General features: G+C 37.4%; 2 protein-coding genes and 4 pseudogenes across 12 annotated transcripts in view; 3 read left to right on the top strand and 3 right to left on the bottom strand.

Annotated features, from left to right (window-relative positions):
• Window positions 1-2,076, bottom strand: part of LOC143657737 (sperm-associated antigen 1-like) — a 32,837-nt gene extending 30,761 nt beyond the window's left edge. Inside the window, 2 exon segments of the mRNA XM_077130336.1 lie at window positions 1,419-1,490; window positions 1,946-2,076. Coding sequence (XP_076986451.1) covers window positions 1,419-1,490; window positions 1,946-2,076 — 203 coding nt within the window.
• LOC143657255 (microtubule-associated protein 4-like) overlaps window positions 1-22,628 on the top strand; it is a 286,603-nt gene that overhangs the window by 183,448 nt on the left and 80,527 nt on the right. For all 11 annotated transcript variants that reach the window (XM_077129454.1, XM_077129453.1, XM_077129457.1 and 8 more), the window contains one exon: window positions 7,562-7,684. In XM_077129454.1, the coding sequence (XP_076985569.1) occupies window positions 7,562-7,684 (123 nt within the window). The remainder of the gene's footprint in view (window positions 1-7,561; window positions 7,685-22,628) is intronic.
• On the top strand, window positions 7,706-10,430 carry LOC143657738 (exportin-2 pseudogene; annotated as a pseudogene).
• On the bottom strand, window positions 12,667-13,428 carry LOC143657265 (RWD domain-containing protein 2B pseudogene; annotated as a pseudogene).
• LOC143657263 (exportin-2 pseudogene) lies at window positions 13,877-14,916 on the top strand (annotated as a pseudogene).
• LOC143657268 (histone deacetylase complex subunit SAP18 pseudogene) lies at window positions 20,734-21,289 on the bottom strand (annotated as a pseudogene).

Here is a 22,628-nt window from a genome sequence, read left to right on the forward strand (position 1 = left end):
CTTTTTGTCAAGAAGACTTTCTCAGTCCCTCGATACCACAGCTCATCCCAGGATTTCTGTCCCACGTTTCCAGGAGATTTACACCCCTGGGAGTTATGTCACACATAGGAGGGAGGGCAGTGAGTTCACCTGCAGAGTTGGCTTAGAGAGAGAGGCCATACTGAGCAACAAAAGAGGTTCTCTGGGGCTGACTCTCAGTCCTAATTTTAAGTAGGTTTAGCCTGTGCTTTGCAGAAATAAGTTTCATGGGGGCAAACCCCAAGAACAAGGGCTAGGCCTTTTGATTTTGTTGTCCCCACTGCTTGCAAGAATATCAGAAACTCTCCAAATGGGGAAGTTGAATATTTCCCTCCTTTCTTCCCATTCCCCTCAGGGAACTTTGTGAGCACTTCTTTATTCACTGTCCTAATTACTCTGGGATATATCTGGGACACCAGTGACTTTTATATTTGTGTGCCTCTTACTGGCCATCATTTCCCTATGATCCAGTTCCCTTTTTTTTTTTTTTCCCGTCTTTCTTGTCATTTGTATTTTGTGCACCTTGCTTCAATTGTTCTGTCTTCTAGCTCACTTATTCTTCTCTCTACTTCTTTGAATCTGCTGTCACATCTCTAGTGTGTTTCTAATTTTATCTACTCTTACTTTCATTTCTGTGAGATTTGCCATTTTTCTTTTTAACCTTTTGAATTCTTTATGCTCCTCTAGTGCCTTCCTGATATCCTTTATTTCTTTTTTTTTTTTTTTAAAGAGAGAGGGAGGAAAGGAAGGAAAGACAGAGAAGGAAGGAAGGGAGGAAGAAAGGGAAACATTTTTAAACATTTTCTTGTTTTATTATATTTTGTTTTTTGTTTGTTTGTTACATGGGCTGGGGCCGGGAATCGAACCGGGGTCCTCCGGCACGGCAGGCAAGCACTCTTGCCCGCTGAGCCACCGCGGCCCGCCCCCTTTATTTCTTTATAAATATCCTTGAATAATTTTTCCATATTCTGTGACCCCTCTGAAATTTTGATTTGGTCATTTGGCTGGGCTGTTATGCTGGATGTACACATGCTTTGTGATTGTTGTGTTTGGGGCATTTGATTATCTTGATGCAATTATTTTGCACTTTGGTTTCCTTCAGTCATTTGAAGTTTTTTATTTACTTGTCTTTTGCTCTGTTTACTTTTGCATTGGTTTGTCCATTATTCCCTGCCAAATCAAGGTCTGTATCTCTTGTAGGCGATGCAATTCAACTTGAGGATCTATTAGACGCTAGGCCAGCATGTACGGTTACGTCTGTGGTATGAGTGGCCACCCCTCATTTGGAAGACCCAGGCTCAAGTCCTGGCCCATACACCTCCCTCACCAAATGAAAGGTGCTAATAATAAAATAAAATAAGAATATAATAAAAATATGAGAAAACAATACAAAAACACACCTCAATAGTAGTCGGCCCCATAGTCCAAAAGAGATACCACAGGATGTATTAGGAGTGAACTCGGACTGGTACCTAGCAAAAGGAGAGAAAATTTAAGAAAAGAAAAAATAATAATAAAAATAAATGAAATAAAGTAGAATAGTAAAAAATAATATATAAAATAAGACCTAAAAAATAAATCAATAAAAATATAAAATCTCTAAAAATGAAAATAAAAAACAATTATACTACTATTAAAATATATAGAAAAACATGTTAAAGGGTGGGAGTAAAAAAAGAATATTAAGAAAAAAATTAAAAATAAAGTAAAAAATAAATAATAACTTAGGCAGATAGGGAGTTAGCCTGTCTGCACTTACTCCCCCGCAGGTGGCAATCTTGAGGCTCCTCCTCCCTCACGCACCCCCACTCCCTGACTGTAGCAGCCTACCTGCACTTACCAGTTCTCCTAGCAGGTGGCACTCCCAAGTCTCCTCCTCCCTGAGCCCTGCCATCCTGGCCAGCGTGGGTTTGTGGATGGCATGCACCATGGGGCTCTGCTCCCAACGGAACTGCAGGTCCCCGCTGCAGGAATTGGGAAACCAGCCAGCGCCTGAGGAATCAGCCGACCTGTAGTGCTGGCGGGTCTACTAGATTCCGTGTCTGTGGGGCCAACCATTCCCGCACTTAGCTGGGCAATGCTCCTGGCTTCTGGGGTTCTGCGCCCAGCAGTGGATAATGGGTCCTGCCTCCCAGCTCCCCACCGTGTTCTGTGAACTGCGACTCAAGCAGGGAGGTCTTCCCTGCCCAGTAGCTTTAAACAACGTATTTTTAAATAGCCAATGGAGTTAAAGAGGAAATCAGAAGTGAAATTAGGAAATATCTTGAGACAAATGAAAATATAAACCACCAAAATTGTGAGATACAGCAAAGGTAGTTCTGAGCAAGAATTTATACCTCTAAATGCTTATTAATTAAAAAAAAATTTTTTTTTTAAATCAGAGAACTGACCTCAAATTGGACAAAAAAGAAAAAGAAGAGAATACTAAACCCAAAGTGAGCAAAAGAAAGGAAATAACCAAGATTTGAGTAGAGATAAACAAACAAACAAACAAACAAAAAACCCACAATAGAATCAACAAAACCAAAAGGTGTTTCTTTCAAAATATCAATAATACTGACAAATTAGGTAGATTGACAAAGAAAAAGAGACACAGAGAACAAATATCAAAAATGTAAAGGGGAACTATTGCTACTGACCCCACTGACATGAAAATGATATAAGAGGATACTAAGAACAACTGAATGCCAATAAATTAGATAATATAGATGAAATGGACATATTCTTAAAAGCACAAACAAAACCTACATTGACTGAAGAAGAAGAGAAGATCTCAACAAACCAAAAATCTCTTTACTAGTAAAGAGATTGAATCGGTAAGCAAAATCCTCCCAAAAACGAAAGTCCAGGACCATGTGACTTCACAGGGGAATTCTACCAAACATTCCAAGATGACAACTCCAATTCTGCTTAAAGACTTCAAAAAAAATTGAAGAGGAGGGAGCATTTTCTAACTCATTGCACAAAGCCAACACATCACTTTCATATGGCCCGATAAAGATACCACAAAAAAAGGGGACTACTGGCCAATATCTCTTATGAATATAGATGTATAAATCCCCTGCAAAACACTATCAAACCAAATCCAACAGTATATTAAAAGAATTATACACCATGGTCACATGGGATTTATATAGAAGGTTGGTTCAACATAAGAAAATCAATTAACGTAATATATCACATTAACAGAATGAAAGGGAAAAAACTGCATGATCATCTCAGTTGATGCAGAAAAGACATTTGACAAAATCCAACATTTCTTCATGAGAAAAACACTTAGAACACTTCCTCAGTATATTATAGAGGGCATATATGAAAAGCTCATAGTTAAAATCTTAATGGTGATAGACTGACTCTTTCACTCTGAGCTCAGTAACAAGACAGGGCTATCCACTGTCACCAGTATATTCAACATTGTACTGGAAGTCCTTGTCATAGCAATTAGGCAAGAAAAAGAAATAAAAGGCACCCAAGTTGGAAAGGAAGAAGGTGAACTTCTACCATTTGCAGATGACACAATTTTATTTGCAGAAAATCCTGACAAATCCACAAGAAAGCTTCTAGGGCTAAAAAACTAATTCAGCAAATGGTGGGGTACAATTTCAACATCCAAATATCAGTAGTTTTTCTGTACACAAGCAATGAACAAATGGAAGAGGAAATCAAGAAAAAATTGCATTCACAATAGCAACTAAAGGAATCATACATCTAGGAATAAATCTAGCCAAGGATGTAAAAAACTTGTACACAGAAAACTATAAAACATTGCTGAAAGAAATCAAAGAAGATCTAAATAAGTGGGAGGACATTCCATGTTCATGGATTGGAAGGCTAAATAGCATTATGATTTCAATACTACCTAAAGCGATTTGTAGATTCCATGCAATCCCAATCAAAATTGCAGCAACCTTGTTTTCAGAAATAGAAAAGCAAGTCATCAAATTTATATGGCAGGGTAAGGGCTTCAAGTAGCTAAAGGCATTTTGAAAAAGAATGAAGTTGGAGGACTCAAACACTCCAAAAGAGACATTGAATCATTTCAGTTCACAGAAAGTGACAAAAAATCCATCTATTCCAAAGGAGAAGATTTGTTTTGTCTTCAGAATGGAAAAATATCCCTGGCCCATGGCCAAAAACTCTTTTTGGCAGCCCGTGAGCCTGGGAGCTAGGCGCATAGAGGGCTCTTTTCATGTTCTTAATTGTATCCTTTGAAAAGCAAACATTAAATTTCGATGATAATCCAATTTATTGAGTTTTTTCTTTCATGTATCATGCTTTTGGTGTCATGTCTAATAAATCCTTGCATAATCTAAGGTCACTAAGATTTTCTCGTTCTAGCTTGCTAGCTGCTGGAATGCAATATACCAGAAATGGAATGGCTTTTTAAAACAGGGAATTTAATAGGTTGCTAGTTTACAGTTCTAAGGCTGAGAAAATGTCCCAGTTAAATGAAGCCCATAGAAATGTACAATCTAAGACATCCATCCAGGGAACGATACCTTGGTTCAAGAAGTAACACAGTCAGGGCTTCTCTCTCAGCTGGAAGGGCACATGGTGAACACCGTGTCATCTGCTAGCTTTCTCTCCTGGCTTCTGGTTTCATGAAGCTCCCTAGGAGGCCTTTTCCTTCTTCATCTCCAAACGTCGCTGGCTCGTGGACTTGCTGCTTTGTGGTACTGCAGTATTCTCTGCTCTCTCTGAATCTCCTCCTTCTCCAAAATGTTCCCTCTTTTATAGGACTACAGAAACTTATCAAGACCTACCCAAATGGGTGGAGACACATCTCCCCTAATCCAACTTAACAACCAATCTTGATTAAATCACATCTCCAGGGAGATGATCTGATTACAATTTGAAACATACAGTATTGAATAGGGATTATTCTGCCTTTATGAAATGGGATTTAGATTAAAACATGGCTTTTCTAGGGGGCATACATCCTTTCGAACCAGCACACTCATGTTTTCTTCTAGGTGATTTGTAGTTTTAGCTCCTACATATAGCTATATGATCTAATTGGAATATATTTTGCCCTATTGTTCCTGCACCATTTGAAAAAATTATCTGTTATGGAATTACTTGCCATCTTTGTAGACAGGCAATTAACTATAACTATGTAGGTTTTTTCCTAAGCTCTCTCCTATCCCATTAATATGAGTATCTGTCCTTAAGAAAATACCAAACTGACTTAGTTACTTAATATTTATATTAACTTTTGTATATTAATAGTAACTTTTGTTAAGTCCTCCAGCTTTGTTCTTAAAAAATCATTTAGGCTATTTTAGGTCCTTTGTATTTCCATATAAATCCATATAAATCAACTTGTTTATATCTTCAAAAAATTCAACTGGGATTTTGTTGTAATTGCCTTGAATCTGTTGGTCAGTCTGAGGAAAATTGCCATTTTAACAATGTTGAGTCTTCCACTTGTGAACATGGTATATTTCTCCATTTATTCAGGTCTTGTTTAATTTCTTTGAATAATATTTTGTTGTTTTTAGTGACAGCTCTTGTACTACTTTTGTAAAATTTATTTATTCTCTTTGATTGTTTTATGAGTGGCATTATTTTCTTAATTTTCTTTTTCTGAGTGTTTGTTGCTAGTGTGTATATATATATATTTATAAATATATACATATATATTTATTCATTTTTGCATATTGATCTTATACTGTACAACCTTGCTAAACTCACTTATTATACCTAGTAGTTGTTTTTTATTTTGTTTTTGTAGATTCCTTTGAACTCTCTACATTCAAACTCATGTCACCTGTGAATACAGACATTTTCACTTGTTTTTCACTTTCATTTTTCTTTTTTTATTGTACTTCCTAACAACGCTAATACACTGTTAATACGCTGTTGAAAGTGGATATCTGGTCCTGATCTTAGGGGGGAAGAATTTACATTTTTTGCATTATATGTGATGTTAGCTGTAGTTTTTTGTTGTTTGTTTTACTTTTGGTTCTTTTTATTAGATTGAGGAAGTTCCCTTCTATTTCTGATTTGTTGAGAGTTTTTTGTTGTTAATAGATGCAGTTTGTCAAGTGCTTTTTCATTCAATTAAGATGATTATGTATTTTGTATTTTTTTTATATCATTTGGTATATTTCATTAATTAATTTTTGGATGTTAAAATGACCTTACATTCTTGAAGGTTAAGTCCTGTACCGTCATGGCATATAATTCTTTTCATATGTTACTAGATTCTCTTTGCTATTATTTTCTTGTGTCTGTGTTCATGAGGGATATCGCTGTGTAGTTTTCAAATTATTTCTAGCTCTTTTTTGAATTCCTTTTCCCTGAAATGATTGCTTTTGACAATTTTGTTCAATTTTTTGAACAAAATTGTCATTTTTTGAAGTGAAACCACCAACCTCTTCATACTTATATTACCAGAAGCCCCTCTGAGTGGTTTTCCAATAGATTGGTTTTTTTTCTTAATTTTTAAATTTTTAAAAAAATACCAGAAACACCAAACACAAACATTCTTAACTTTTGATCATTCCGTTCTATATATATAATCAGTAATTCACAATATCATCACATAGTTGCATATTCATCATCATGATCATTTCTTGGAACATTTGCATCTGTTCAGAAAAAGAAATAAAAAGAAAACAGAAAAAATTTCCATACTTACCATACCCCTTACCCCCCCATCTATCACCAGCATTTCAGTCTAAATTTATTTTAGCATTTGTTCCCCCTATTATTCATCTTTGTTCCATATGTTTTACTCGTCTGTTGATAAGGTAGATAAAAGGAGCATCAGACACAAGGTTTTCACAATCACACAGTCACATTGTGAATGCTATATCATTCATTATAGAATCATCTTCAAGAAACATGGCTACTGGACCACAGCTCTACATTTTCAGGCAGTTCCCTCCAGCCTCTCCACTACATCTTGACTAACAAGTTGATATCTGTTGAATGCGTAAGAATAACCTCCAGGATAACCTCTTGACTCTGTTTGGAATCTCTCAGCCATTGACACTTTATTTTGTCTCATTTCGCTCTTCCCCATTTTGGTCAAGAAGGTTTTCTCAATCCCCTGATGCCGAGTCTCAGCTCATTCTAGGGGTTTTCTCAGTCCCTTGATGCTGAGTCTCAGCTCATTCCAGGATTTCTGTCCCACATTGCCAGGAAGGTCCACACCCCTGGAGTCATGTCCCATGCAGACAGGGGGAGGGTGGTGAGTTTGCTTGTTGTGTTGGCTGGAGAGAGAGGCCACATCTGAGCAACCAAAGAGGTTCTCTTGTGGGTGACTCTTAAGCCTAATTTTAAGTAGGCTTGACCTATCCTTTGTGGGGTTAAGTTTCATATGAACAACCCCCAAGATTGGGGATTCACCGTATAGCTTTGATTGTCTGTGCTGCTTGTGAGACTATCAAGAATTCAACTTGGGGAAGTGTTTTCCAAAGTCGCTAGCAAGGCATTACATTATAATATACTTACTGTTATAGTCTGTAGAAACTTTGCTCTAATGGGGAGTAAACAGCGGTGTCTTGAAACTTTTGTTTCATGTTTCTATTTTAAGGGTCTCCAACGGATTTCCTTGAAGAAGAAATGGCCTATAAGGAATATATGAACAGACAGAGCTGGCCGGAAGATACAAACTTTTGCTTCCAACCTGATCAAGTGGTGAATCCTATCCAGAGTGGTAAGACTGGTTATATTGCCTATGACTGCTGAATTGAGCTCAGACTTAAACATGGAAAAGCCACACAAAGATAAAACTTTTCAGCCTAGATGTAGCTAATAAAGCACAAACAAGCTATAATTCCTTCTCTTTTTTTAAACTTGTAAATATACTATATATATATACACACATACATACACAAAACAAAGAAAAAGAAAGCAATAGTTTTCAAAGCACTCTTCAGCAAGTAGTTACAGGACAGATCAGAGTTTATCATGGGATACCATACTGTCATCTCAGATTTTTCCTTCTCACTGCTCCAGAACATTGGAGGCTAGAGGGAATATTTATATTTTTTATCATCACTTTTTTAATCTTTTTTTGTGAAAAATAAATATACATACAGAAAAGCAATAAATTTCAAAGCACATCACAACAATTAGTTGTAGGACAGATTTCAGAATTTGGTATGGGTTACAATTCCACAATTTTAGGTCTTTACTTCTAGCTGCTTTAAGATACTAGAAACTAAAATACATGTCAATATAATGACTCAGGAATCATACTTATTTGTTGAACTCTACCTTCTTTGTATAACTCCACCATCACCTTTGATCTTTCTCCCACTTTTTAGGGGTATTTGGGCTATAAACATTCTACCTTTTTTATATGGAAGGGCTGTCAATAGTAAGGGGTAGGGAGATGGAACTAGCTGATGTTCTGGATGTACTAGCCAGAGCAGTCAGGCAAGAAAAAGAAATAAAAGACATCTAAATTGGAAAGGAAGTCAGATTATCCCTATTCATGGATGACATGATCCTATATATAGAAAATCCCAAAGAATCAATACGAAAGCTGTTAGAACTAATAAATGAATTCAGTAAGATTGCAGGACACATGAGAAATGCACAGAAATCAGTTAGGTTTCCACATACTAGTAATGAACAATCTGAAAAGGAAATCAAGAAAACAATTCTATTTATAATAGCACCTAAAAGAATTAAATACCTAGGAATAAATTTAACCAAGGAAGTGAAACACTGAAAATTATAAAACATTTCAAAGGAAATTAAGGAATACCTAAATAAATGCAAAGAAATTCACCGTTCATGGATTGGAAAACTTAATATTGTTAAGATGTCAATGCTTACTAAATCAATTTACAAATTGAATGCAATCCCTATTAAAATTCTAGCAACATTTTTTTTACAGAAGTGGAAAAGCTTATCCTAAAATTCATAGGGAATTGCAAGGTGCCCCAAATAGCCAAAACAATCCTGAAAAAAAAAAGCACAAAGTTGGCAGACTCACATTTACCTGATTTCAAAATTTACCACAAAGCAACACTAATTAAAAACAGTGTGGCACTAGCATAAAGTTAGACATACAGACTAATAGAATAGAATTGAGACTCCAGAGATAAAGCCACATACCTATAGCCAGTTCATTTTGACAAGGTGCCAAGTCCATTCAATGGGAATAGAATAGTCTCTTCAACAATTTGTACTGGGACAACTGGAAATGCACATGCAAAAGAATGAATGTGGACCCCTTATCTCTCACCATATACAAAAATAATTCAAGGCAGTCTCGATCCCGTACCATTTTACCAAGGTTTGAATGTGTAGGGGCGCGGCAGCCAGGGAGGTTACTGCTGGCAACCATCAGCGGCTAGAACTCCCTTCTCCATTCCCATAAGGTTCTATAGCAGCAGAGCTCAGTGATGCAAATTTGCGAACACTAACAGAATATTTAAAGAAAATTCTTGATCCTTATCCTGCCATCACACTTCCAAATGAGAAGTTTCTTGAATCTTTGGAAGGAAGCCACAATTACCCCCTGATGCTTTTAACATTACTAGAAAAGTCTCAAGATAATGTCATCAGTAATGTTCAAGAACTGTATTAAAAGGAACTGGAGAATTGTTGAAAGATGACCCAAATAAAATTTGTAAAGCTGACTGAGTAGCCATTAAAGTCAGCATAGTGCTCTTGATACTTAGCAGTCCAGAGCAAATTTAGAAGCAGTTAAATGATGCCGTTAGCACTATTGGCAGAGAAGATTTCCTCAGAAATGACCTGACCTGTTGACAGAAATGGTGAATCTCTTTCAGAGTGGAGATTTCCATGTTATTTTGGGGTCCTTCATACAGCACATCCATTATTTAAAAGATACCACCATGAATTTAAGTCAAATGAGTTATGGACTGAAATCAAACTTGTTCTGGATGCCTTTACTTTGCCTTTAACTAATCTATTTATGGCCACAATTGAACTCTGCAGTAGCCATGCAAATGATGCCTCTGCCCTGAGGATTTTGTTTTTATCCCTGATTCTGATCTCAAAACTGTGCAATAGTTTAAACTTTCAGGAACTCCCTGATTTTTTTTAAGGTAATATGGAAACTTGGATGAATAATTTTCATACCCTTCTGACATCAGACAATAAGCTTCTACAAAGTGATGATGAAGAAGAAGCAGGCTTACTGGAGCTCTTAAAAATCCCAGATTTGTGATAATGCTGTACTCTACGCACAAAAGTATGATGAAGAATTTCAATGGTACCTGCCTCATCTTGTCACAGCCATCTGGAATGTATTAGTTATAACAGGCCAAGAGGTTAAATATGATTTGTTGGTAAGTAATGCAGTTCAGTTTCTGGCTTCAGTTTGTGAGAGATCTCATTATAAGAATCTGTTTGAGGACAAGAACACACAGACAAGTATCTTTGAAAAAGTTTTTGTGCCTGTATTAGTTAGGGTTCTCTAGAGAAACAGAATCGACAGGAAACACTCGCAGATATAAAATTTATAAAAATGTCTCACATAACCGTGGGAACACAGAGTCCAAAATCCACGGGGCAGGCTGTGAAGCTGATGATTCTGATGGAGGGTCTGGACGAAGTCCACAAGAGAGGCTCGCTGGCCGAAGCAGGAAGAGAGCCTGTCTCTTCTGAGTCCTCTGTAAAAGGCTTCCTGTGATTAAATTAAGCATCACTCATTGCAGAAGACACTCCTCTTCACTGATTACAAATGGAATCAGCTGATGTGATCATGATTTAATTCTTTGAAATGTCCTCATTGCAGCAGGCCAGCACTTGCCCAACCAGGCAAGCAGGTACCACCACTTGGCCAAGTTGACACATGAACCTGACTATGACAGTGCCTAACATGGAATTTAGAGCTGCTGATAAGGAAGCATTTGAAGGTAATTCTGAGGAGTATGTAAGAAGAGATTCAGAAGGATCTGATATCGATACTAGAGGCAGGGCTACTTGTGATCTAGTATGAGGATTATGCAAGTTTTTTTTATTTTTTTAAATGAAATTTTATTGATATATATTCACATACCATACAGTCCATCCAAAGTATATCATCAGTGACTCCCAGTATCATTGCAAAGTTGCACAATCATCACAACAATCAATTTTAGAACTTTTCATTATTCCAACAATAATATTATAAAATAAAAATATCAAAGCAAAAATGATTCACTTACAGGGAATTAATTCCTCTGTATTTCTAGAGTATATCATCTGGCCTCTTTGGTGACATCTAGGCATGTCAGGTTCCATGCTCTGTAGGGTATTCCATACAAATCTGGAAGTAGTTGGAAATCAGACACTCTATACACACAGGTGGTCCATTTACATAATATGCATATGCCCTACTGATTTACTTAGTGATGGACACATAATTATTGCTAAAATAAATAATTCATTCTGGGTCACCCCCTTCAACCCTATCTCTCCCAAACAAGTCTCACCCTTCAAGGAAGATCCAACACATGGTGCCAACTAGAGTGACAAAATTAGTGAATATTTAATAAACACTGTTTGAATTTATAGATGGAAGGCCTCAAAAACCAGGTAGTGTGCCTATCTATTCTAAGTCAATTTAATGAAAATAAATTTTTAGAAAGCCAGTTTCTACAAATTTCTCAAATCCAATTTGTAAAGAACTAATTTTCTAAATTACCAATTTGCTGAATTATTGAGGCTTGTTAAAAAGTTTTGAGTTCTACCCTGGCTTCTGCCTTCTATGAGGCAAGCCCAGGAGCCCAGGCAGAACTTAAATGTACAAAAATTGGGATAGCGCATGCATGGGTAGTTAAGTGGTAGAATTCTCACCTGCCATGTGGGAGACCTGGGTTTGATTCCCAGCACAGGCACCCCGCCCTGACCCTAATTCAACAAATGATGCTGCAATAATAGGTTACTCACATGAAAAAATAATGAAATGTGACCCCCCCCAAACATAAAAAAAAAGGGACAAACTGAAAACTGTTTAAGAAGAATCCACTTATGTGTACATAACACAACTGAGGTAGGTGCAAAACAAAGCTTTGAAAAAAATCTATTTGGCAAACTACCTTTTAACTGTTAGTATCAGGTACAGAAATTTAAAAAAACTGGTTTTTGCTTTATTTCATTATAAGAAGAATAGAAGCAGGCAGGGTTTAGCATTGGATCAACAGCTCCATAATGTGGGGACTGGCATCTCTTTGGCTTTCTCGGCCCTATGATACTTCATGGTTGAAAGAACTACTGCAGCTGCAGTCATCAGGTTGATATTTGTGGCAGAGAGAGGGCAACAGGTGGCCTACCTGCACCTATCACTTTAACCAGTAAAGTAAGTTTTCCAGAAGTCCGCAAGCCAAAGCAGTGTCCTAAGTCCACTCCTACCTGTAACAGAGGCTGGAGGAGTGAACATTTAACTTTTCCAGGTGTTTAGTGGAGGCAGGTAAAGGAGATAGGTTTGGGATACAATTAGTGTCTCTTTCAAAATGGGTAGTTTGTCTGTCAAGAAATTTCTATCAACACTTTTAGGATTATAATTTGAAACTCAGTTCTGCTTTCAATCATGACTGCTATGCTTTCTTATCAGCTGTTTTACATATTCTTAAAAGATGCATTCCAGCTATAGTACCTATTTTTCCTTTCTTTCTTCCTACCTTTCTAGAATGGGACTAAAATAAAATGAGTTAATCTTTCAAGAGTGGGAAAAATCAAAAGGCCAATGGTGACAAAATACTTTCACTATTCCTTTGCTCAGTCATTGTCCTTCCACACCAAAGAACATCTGGAAAACATTCCCACATTCTCTGGCATTTAAAAACTGATACAGCTGACCAAAGTCCATGTGGTTTCCTCTGGCTCCATTAACATTAAACACTTTTTCTTCAAAAATAGAAAATTTTCTTTGTTTTTCCATTTCGTCATTTGTACCATCAAGAGGAATATCTTCTCGATGGCGAATTAAAATTCTTTTCCAGCTTAACTTTCTGAGTCTTGACCAAAATTCTTCACAGGCACTCTGTGGTCCTTCCACACAAACAACACCAGGTTTCCCAGGCATGCTAAACCCAGACAGAGAAAGCTCCTTTGCCCACTCTAGAATATCCTTTCTTTTGCATTTGTTATAGATATGATGGCTATAAATCCAGAGTCACGTGAGAATAACATCTACTGACTGGGCTGGGTTTCCTATGGAGCTGGTGGTTGATGTGGCATCTCTGCTGATATAGCCAGAGGCATGATCTCTAATCCATTCAGTGGCATTCAGTATACAGACATCTCCGCACCAATTCTCTTGTAGGTATGCGCTCAGATCTGTGTTCAGTTGAGTCTGCTGGGATCTACTTAGTAATACTGATCTGACAGTAATTTCAGGCAGAATGGCAGGGTATTTAAAAGGAAGAATACAGGCCAGAGAAAACATCACTCTGTGAAATCAAACATCATCATTTCACTCAGTGGTGTCTTCATGATATTCTTTTAAACTTCAAAAAATGCTTATTGGGCAGCTATTTTCTGTTCTTCATGTCTTCCTGAAGTTTTCTATTTAGTTTGAGGGTCAGAATGCCTCGGGTCATGGCGCCCTCAGTGCGGTATTCCCAAGTTTCCTCACTAAACAGATACTTCCGTTATGCGGAGTGAGCCGGAGCCTGGAAATCGCCCCTGCGGAAGTGGGAAAGGGCGAAGGTGGCTTGCGTTTGCTCGCGCTGGGCCATGGAATCTATGCAAGTTTTTTGAGGGAAGAATCTTCTCTGGTTATGTTAGCTCATGCTGCAGGAATATGCAAAAAATTCATCTGTCAACTGGAAACACAAAGATGCAGCCATTTACCTAGTGACATCTTTAGCATCGGAAGTCCTAACTCAGGAGCATGGAATTACACAAGCAAATGAACTTGTAAACCTGACTAAGCTTCTTTATGTTTGAAGTAATATGTTTATCCATAAGAATAACTTGCAAAGCTAACCCTACTGTTGTTGTAAATTTTGAAGAGACTTTGTTTCTGGTGTTTACCGAAATTTTATAAAATGATGTGCAAGAATTTATTGTGTAAGTTGCTTCTAGAAACATGCAAAAATGACATCCCTTCTTCCTATATGACCTTATTTCTTCATCTCCTTCAATCAGTGCTTTGGGAAAGAACAGGAAATATTCCTGCTCTAATGAGGCTTTTCCAAGTGTTCTTAGAATGTGCAAATACAATAGCAAGTGCTGCAGCTGATAAAATTTCTGGGTTATTAGGGGTCTTCCAGAAGCTGATCACATCTAAAGCAAATGACCACCAAGGTTTTTTTTCTAAACAGTATTATAGAGCACATGCCTCGAGAGTCAGTTGACCAGTACAGGAAGCAAATCTTCATTCTGCTATTCCAAAGACTTCAGAACTCCAAAACAACCGAGTTTATCTACAGTTTCTTAGTCTTCATTGATTCGTATTATATAAAATATGGGACCCTAGCGCTACAAGAAATATATGATAGTGTACAAAAATGTTTGTGTGGTTTTGGAGAAAATCATTATTCCTGAAATTCAGAAGATATCTGGAAATATAGAGAAAAAGATCTATGCAGTTGGCAGAACCAAATTACTAACCAAATGTTCCCCAATGATGGACAGTAAGTATACTAAACTATGGACTTCTTTATTACAGTCTCTCATTAGCCTTTTTGAGTTTCCTGAAGATGATACTATTCCTGACAAAGAGCATTCTATTGACTTAGAATATACACACCAGCATACCAGATTGCCTTCTCAAAATTGGCATTTGCTGGGAAAAAAGAGCATGATCCTATAGGTCAAATGGTGAACCACCCCAAAATTCACCTGGCACAGTCACTTTACAAATTGTCTAATGCTTGTCCTGGAGGGCTCCCATTGATGGTGAGCACCAGCCTCAATGTGGAAGCCCTACACCATCTCCAAGGATACCATCAGGCAGCCAGCGTGACCCTGCTTTAAACACATTTTTCTAATTGGCTAAGCCCAGGATGGTTTCTTAGGAAATACTGTAGACCTCTGAGCAGAGCTACATTAAAACATAGCAAGTTTTCTTCTCAAAAAAAAAAAAATAATAATTCAAAATGGACAAAGGACCTAAATATAAGAGCTAATACTATAAAATTGAGGACCTTATAGTAGGCAGTAGATTTTTGGATTTTACATCAAAAGCACAAGTACAAAAGGAAAAACCGATAAAACAGACTTCATCAATATTAAAAAAAATTGTTTTGTAGCCCTGTATATATAGTTTTTTGAAAAAACAGTCTTATTCACACACCATCCAGTCTATCCAAGAACATTAAGTGGCTCTCAGTATAATCACAGAGTTGTGCATTCATCACAACTATCAATTTAAGAACATTTTCATTAAAAGCCTTTGTGCATCAAAGGATATCATCAAGAAAGCGAAAAGACATTCTACAGAATGGGAGAAAATACTTGGAAACCATATATTTCATAAGGGTTTAATATCCAAAATATATAAAGAACTCCTACACCTCAACAATAAAAACAACCTAATTGAAAACTGGACCAAGGAGTTGAATAGACATTTCTTCAAAAAAGATATTCATATTGTCAATAAATATATGAAAAGATGCTCAGCATCCTTAGCCATTATGGAAATGCAAATTGAACTATAATGAGATACCATTTTATACCCATTAAGTTGGTTCTTAATTTCTTTTCTTTAACTTTTTTTTCATTGTGTAGTATGACATATATACAAAGCAAAGAAATAAAAAAACAATAGTTTTCAAAGCATTCTTCCACAAGTGGGTTATAGGACAGATCCCAGAGTTTGTCATGGGCTACCATACAGTCCTCTCATATTTTTCCTGATAGCTGCTCTAGAATATAGGAGACTAGAGGGCTTAAATACTTTTTTTAATCACCACAATAAACTTTTTTCCCTTTTATTGGTGAAAAATAGCATATGTACAAAAAAGCTTTAAATATATATAACATATGTACAAAACACCGCAATTAGTTGTAGAACATATTTCAGGCTTTGACATGGGTTACAATTTCACAATTTTAGGTTTTTACTTCTAGCTGCTCTAAAATACTGGAGACTAAAAGAGATATCAATTTAATGATTCAGCATTCATATTCATTTGTTAAGTCCTATCTATCTTCTACATATAATTCCACCATCACCTTTGATCTTTCCATACCTCTCTTTAGGGTTGTTCAGGCTATGGCAATTCTAAATTTTTGATATTGGAAGGGTCTTTCACTAATATGGGGTAGGGAGTTGGAACTATCTGATGTTCTGGGCTAGATTTCAGGACTTACCTGGACCTGGGACCTGTCTGGAGTTTGTAGTCTTCTGGAAAGTTGCTCTAGCGCATGGAACCCTTGTGGAATCTTATATATTGCCCTAGGTGTTCTTTAGGATTGGCTGGAATGGTTCTGATTGGGGGTTGGCAGGTTATGATAGGTAGTGAGATCTATCTGAAGCTTGCATAAGAGCAACCTCCAGAGGAGCCTCTCGACTCTATTTGAACTCTTTCTGCCACTGATACGTTATAATTACACTTCTTTTCCAACCCTTTTGGTCAGGATGTAATTGTGATCCCACGGTGCCAGGTCTGTATTCATCCCTGGATGTCTGTCCCACGTAGTGGGGAGAGCAATGATTTCACTTGCAAAGTTAGACCTAAAGAAAGTGAGGCCAAATCTGAGCAACAAAAGAGGTCCTCCAGAAGTAACTCTTAGGCATGCCTATAGGTAAGCTAAGCTTCTCTGCTACCTAAATAAGCTTCACAAGAGTAAGCCTCATGATCGAGGGCATGACCTATTGATTTGGGCATCCCTAAAGTTTGACACAGTATCAGGGCATTCCCTGATGGTAAGGTTTAATAGTTCCATATTCTTCCTCCCCTCCCTCAGGGGATTTTGCCAGTACTTTTTGATTACTGCTTCATATACTCGAGGATGTATCCAGGCATTACAATAATCTATACAGAATTAAAGGACCTCTTTCTTATTCTGTGCTTCCTGTGTTTCAGTTGTTCAAATACAGATAGGTTGGATTAGATTATGCACTACAGAAAATTTCAGTTCCAGATCAAAGAAACCTTTCTTCCATTGGTCTCAAAGAGTACGTGTGGTTCTAAAATATAAACACTGTCTTCCTTATCCCTATGTTCTGAATTACTTTGGCTTCATTCTTATCTCTAAGTATCAGGTTATATATATAAAATAGCCTCTCAAAATCCAGAAATAATACACATCACTCTGGACTTAATGTGTCTGCTCTAAAAGCTTACAATCCAGGCCCCTGTTTTCTTATAAGCGTTTTCTAAAGGTGACCATATCATTGGTTTTTTTTGTTTCTGACTTATTTTGTCTCACCAAATGTCCCACATTTTCATTCACATTGTTACATGCCTGAAGACATCGTTCCTTTTTGTAACAGCAGAACCTTCATTCATGAGTATACACCGTCAGTACATCCTTTAGCCATCTGTATTCATCAGGCATCATGTAGAAGGCCCAAAGTCCACAGTCCATCAACATTCTCAATTTTAGATAATTTCATTGTTCCCAAGAGACAGAAAACCATTGAACACACCCTCACCAAATAGGAAATCTAAACCTCCTCTTAAATCTTGTCCCTCACCCCATTATTTACCTCTACTGTCGCTGTGGTAGTGCTGATGGTTTTCTTTTGAACTTAGCTCATAGCTTGCAGTAGCAGTTTTCCCCCTGTACCTTGGACTTAAACACTCTTTGTACAGGAATCATATGTTTGAAGTAATTCTTACGAGAACTCACTCATGTTCCTAGTGTGAATCAGTGGGACACGTAGGTCTATACAACCCTTTCACTCTTGTTCATCTTCAATATGGTAATATTACCTCTAGACCCACTAGAGAATCACCTTCACCCCTATCTATTCCCTTACATTATTGTTCAACCTTATTAGCTAACAGTTCACCCATCTCTAGCTTCTCTGTATCTCTAAGTCCCCTATATTCTGTATAAGCCTCTGATTTTACCTTTATGCTGGTCATAAAAATGGAATCACACAGTATCTATCCTTTTGTGTCTGTCTAATTTCGCCCAGCACTATGTCCTCAAGGCTCATCCATCTTGTCATGTGCTTCAGGATGTCATTTTGTCTTACTGCTGCATAATATTCCATCATATGTATATACCACATTTTGTTGATCCACTTGTCTGTTGATGGGCATTTCATTTGTTTCCATCTTTTGGCGATTATGAATAATGCTGCTGTGGACATCGGTGTGCAAATGTCTGTTTGTGTTGTTGCTTTCAGCTCTCCTGGATATATACCAAATAGTGCTATTGCTGTGTCATAATGTGCTGTTGGATTCGATTTGCTAATATTTTATTGAGAATATTTGCATTTATGTTCATTAGGGAGATTGGCCTGTAGGTTCCTTTTTTGTAGCATCTTTACCCGGTTTTGGTATTAAAATAATATTAGCTTCATAAAATGAGTTAGGTAGAGTTCCTTTTTCTCAATTTTTTGGAAAAGTTTGAGCAGGATTGGTGTTAGTTCTTTCTGGAATGTTTGATAAACTTCCCCCATGAAATACCTGGCCCTGGGCTTTTCTTTGTTGGAAACTTTACATTTAAAGTCTTATTTTGTCCGATATTAGTATAGCTACTCTTGCTTTCTTTTGGTTACAACTTTTGTGGAAAATCTTTTTCCATCCTTTCACTTTCAATCTATTTGTATCCTTGTATCTAAAATGAGTCTTTTGTAAGCAGCATATAGCTAGATTATGTTTCTTAATCCATTCTGCCAATCTGTATCTTTTAATTGCTAAGTTTAGTCCATTAACATTCAAAGTTATTTCTGAGGGCAGGCCACGGTGGCTCAGCAGGCAGAGTTCTTACCTGCCATACCAGGGACGTGGGTTCGATTTCTGGTTCTTGCCCAGGCAAAAATAAAAAACCTAGTAAAAAAGAAAGTTTTTACTGAAAAGGCATTTCTTGATTCCATCATCTTATCTTTTTATTTTATTTATCAAATCTGTATATTCTTTTCCCTCTTTCTTTGTGTATGCTTTAAATTAAATTAGTGATACTCTTCAGTTCTGTACCCTCCTCCAGACCTCCCTCTCCTGTCTTTTTTTTTTCTTCAACTGGCAGAATTCCTTTTATTATTTCTTGTAGGGCTGGTCTCTTTTTTTTTTTTTTTTTCAGCCAAACCACTTTATTTTAAGCTAGTGGGAAGATAATATCAAATTATAGAACCCTTATAAAGGGTTCACAACATATGAAAAATTGGCTGAGAGGTCATTTAGTTCTACCTTCTGATCTGTACAATACATCCAGTTTTCCCTACAAATATGACGGTAATCATGGCTTTTCAAAAATTAGGTTCAAATTAATTTTGTGGCTTATAACTCAAGTGTCCCTTACATGAAGGAATAAATTAATCTAAGGGCTTGGGGAAAACTAGAGGGTAGACAAGTCCATGCTTGCTTGTCTCTGCCATTTATTAACTTCCTTCGCAACAGATACCAATTCCACAAAATCATCCGATATTAAATGGCTGCTTTTGTATGTACAAGATAAAACTAATAAAATTTTACTTGGATTATCACTGCTAGTGTATACTTTTTTGCATTTTGTAGCATACATTTTGATTTTGTAATTTTAATAGACTACAGTACTATTTAATTAGGCTCTCCTGAGGAATTACTATTAGATTCTACCTATTACATACTGCCATCTCTTTAGAAACTTTAAAACAAGATGTAATAGTGCTATGGAAGGTATAGTTCAATTTTGACTAAACTCCCAACTTATGGCTAATAAGCACTATCCTAAGCCCTTTACAATTATCTAATCTTCATAACCCTATGGGCTACTATTTCTATTTTACAAATTATAGGAAAAAAAAATTTAAACAGAACTGATTTAAATAACTTGTCCAACTTTGCAGCACAAGTAGTACAGTACTTAAGGATTTCAAATTTTAGCCCCACTCAGTGGTCTTAACCACTAAAATATATCCCTCTCAAATCAGATAGTTTATGCACTCTCAAGATTTAAATGTACACTAGGCCCCAGCAATAGCAGGATGTGTGGATATCCCCTCCTTACTCAACCTAGCCTCATCCCTGGCTCTTCCCACATGGTCTTAAATTAAAATGATCCTTCATCCCTGCCTCTATTTTCAGATCTTTCAACCCTTACCCCAAATTCTTAGCCTTGTTTTCTCTATGCTGATTCCTGCCTTCAAAATGCCTTATTTTCCCTTTTAAAATGTATAAAGCCCTCATGATACCCATTTTCCTCTAACCTTTTTCTGTCACCACACCCTGAGGTCCAAGACAGGCCAATCTACTCATACAGCTTTTTCAGTTTGCCAAAGATTACACTATCCTGAGATGTCTGTTGCTATACCTCGTTCACACACACACTGGTCCTTTCTAACTGCCTACAGTAGTCAATACAATAAATAGTGTGTAATTTAATACAATCCCATGACTTGCTGGTTGTGCTGGGACTTATACACATCCTCCCATTACTTAGCACAAAACCCCAAATATTCATTAGATTAAACCCTATTCCCATTTCTCCATTAACTTTCAGACTCAGGCTTATTAGACACATATATTTAACAGTACAGTTTTACAGAGAATGCTAAGATCACTTTTTTTCATATTTTACAGAAGAGCTTAAAATAATATGGACCTTCTATTAATATTCACACCATAGCACAGTCAAATTGAATCTAAATAGATGCATTACAATGTGCTTAACACTTTAAAGGCTTAATGGCAATAATCAGGAAAAGAATGTAATTTTATTTTACATCACTGACTGAAAATACATTCAAGAAATAGTAAATAAACATTTAATATGGTCTCATGCGCCCAGAAGGAGGTGGTGCCCGATTTGGAGGGGTGATTGCTATGTCCAAATAATCTCCTATTTGGAACTTCTGCGACTGCAGGGTCATGGAATCATCAGTCCCCTTTCTGCCAGACATGGTGCTGCCAATCTCCTTTACTCGATAGCCAGGTCTTTTAAGATCAGTAAAAACAATAGCAAAGTTGAAGTGTGTGCCCTTCTTTCTGGCTTCTGGGTAAACTTCTTTTACTAAACTAGTCAGTTCTTTCAAGGTTGCATCCATCCAAGTGTAGATCTGAAGCTCGCTGGAGGGCACGTTTCTGCGAGAGAATTCATCCATACGGTGGTGGCGGCCGTTATTGGTGGTGAAGACCCGGAGCAGCAGTGGGCATGTCTTCTCCCGGTCAATCAGCTTCTCAGGTTCCTTCTTAATTTCCTCCTGGGTAACGCGCGACTCCACTGCCATCTTCCTCCTACGGCCCGCAAGACGCTCGCCAGGGCTGGTCTCTTGTGACAAATTCTTTAAGGACTTCTTTGTGAAAACTTTAATCTCTCCCTCAGTTTTGAAGGATAATTTGGCTGGGTACAGAATTCTTGACTGAAAGTCTTTCTCTTTCAGGTTCTTGAATATATCATACCACTGCCTTCTTGCCTTCAGGGTGCTAGTTGAGTAGTCTGAACTCAGTCTTACTTGATTTCCCTTGTATGTAGTAGATTGTTTTTCTCTTGCTGCTTTCAGGATTTTCTTCTTCTCTTCAACATTTGACAGAGTAATTAGTATGTGCCTTGGGGAAGGCCTATTCAGATTTACTCTGTTTGGAGTTTTCTGGACTTCTTTGACTTGTATATTTATGTCCTTTATGAGGGTTGGGAAGTTTGCCCCCATTACATCCTCAACTACTCTTCCTAGCCCTTTACCCCTCTCTTCTTCTGAAACACCAATGATTCTTATTTATGTGCTTTGTTTTGTCTATCATTTCCCTTAGTTCCCACTCAGTTTTTTCCATCTTTTTTTTGCCATTTGCTGTCTTGAGTCTTCAAAGTAATTATCCTGTCCTCTATATCACTTATTCTTTCTTCTGTTTCTTCAAATCTAGTGGTGGGTGCTTCTAGTATGTTTTTTATTTGGTCGACAGTCTTTAATCTCTGTGATTTCTACTATTTTTCTATTTATTCTTTCAGATTCCTCTTTGTGCTCTTCTGCTGTCTCCTTGATTGCCTTTATGTCATTTGCTGTCCCACTTATTTTATTAAGTAGAGTTGTTTGAACATCTTTGATTGGTTGTTCCAATGTCTGTGTCTCATCTGATGTTTTAATTTGGTAATTTGGCAGGGCTATATCTGTCTGCATTGTGATATATTTCGTGATCTTCTGCTGTCTTCATGGCATGTAAATATCTTGATTTATTTACTTTGGGAGTTGATTTATTTCAGTAGTCTAGACCTTGTGTTTGCGGGATGCTTGTACAGCAGGGAGCAGGGCATGGGATATAGCACTCAGTACAGTGATTTGTTTCAGGGCAGGTACAGGCACAGGTTGGAGATGTTACACTGATGTTTGTGAACATGGGCACCCAGCGGCCAGGGAGGATGTAGCTGTGCAGTGCACCAGTCTAGGGGGCATAACCTGGGTGTGCGCTGGTCTAAGGCACAGGGCCCTTTGTGCGCATATGTAGAGCTGTGGCAGCAGGTCAGCATTATGCCTTCATGGACTGGGGGCAGATGTGACCCAGCTGCACAGGTCAGCACTTTCTTAGAGCTGGGAAGTGAGGCTGAGGGCCGTGCGCTTGCTCAGTTCTAGAACTGCTATAAGGTGCAGTTCCCAGAGC

Source organism: Tamandua tetradactyla, chromosome 15, assembly GCF_023851605.1.
Source record: "Tamandua tetradactyla isolate mTamTet1 chromosome 15, mTamTet1.pri, whole genome shotgun sequence".
Lineage (NCBI taxonomy): Eukaryota > Metazoa > Chordata > Mammalia > Pilosa > Myrmecophagidae > Tamandua > Tamandua tetradactyla.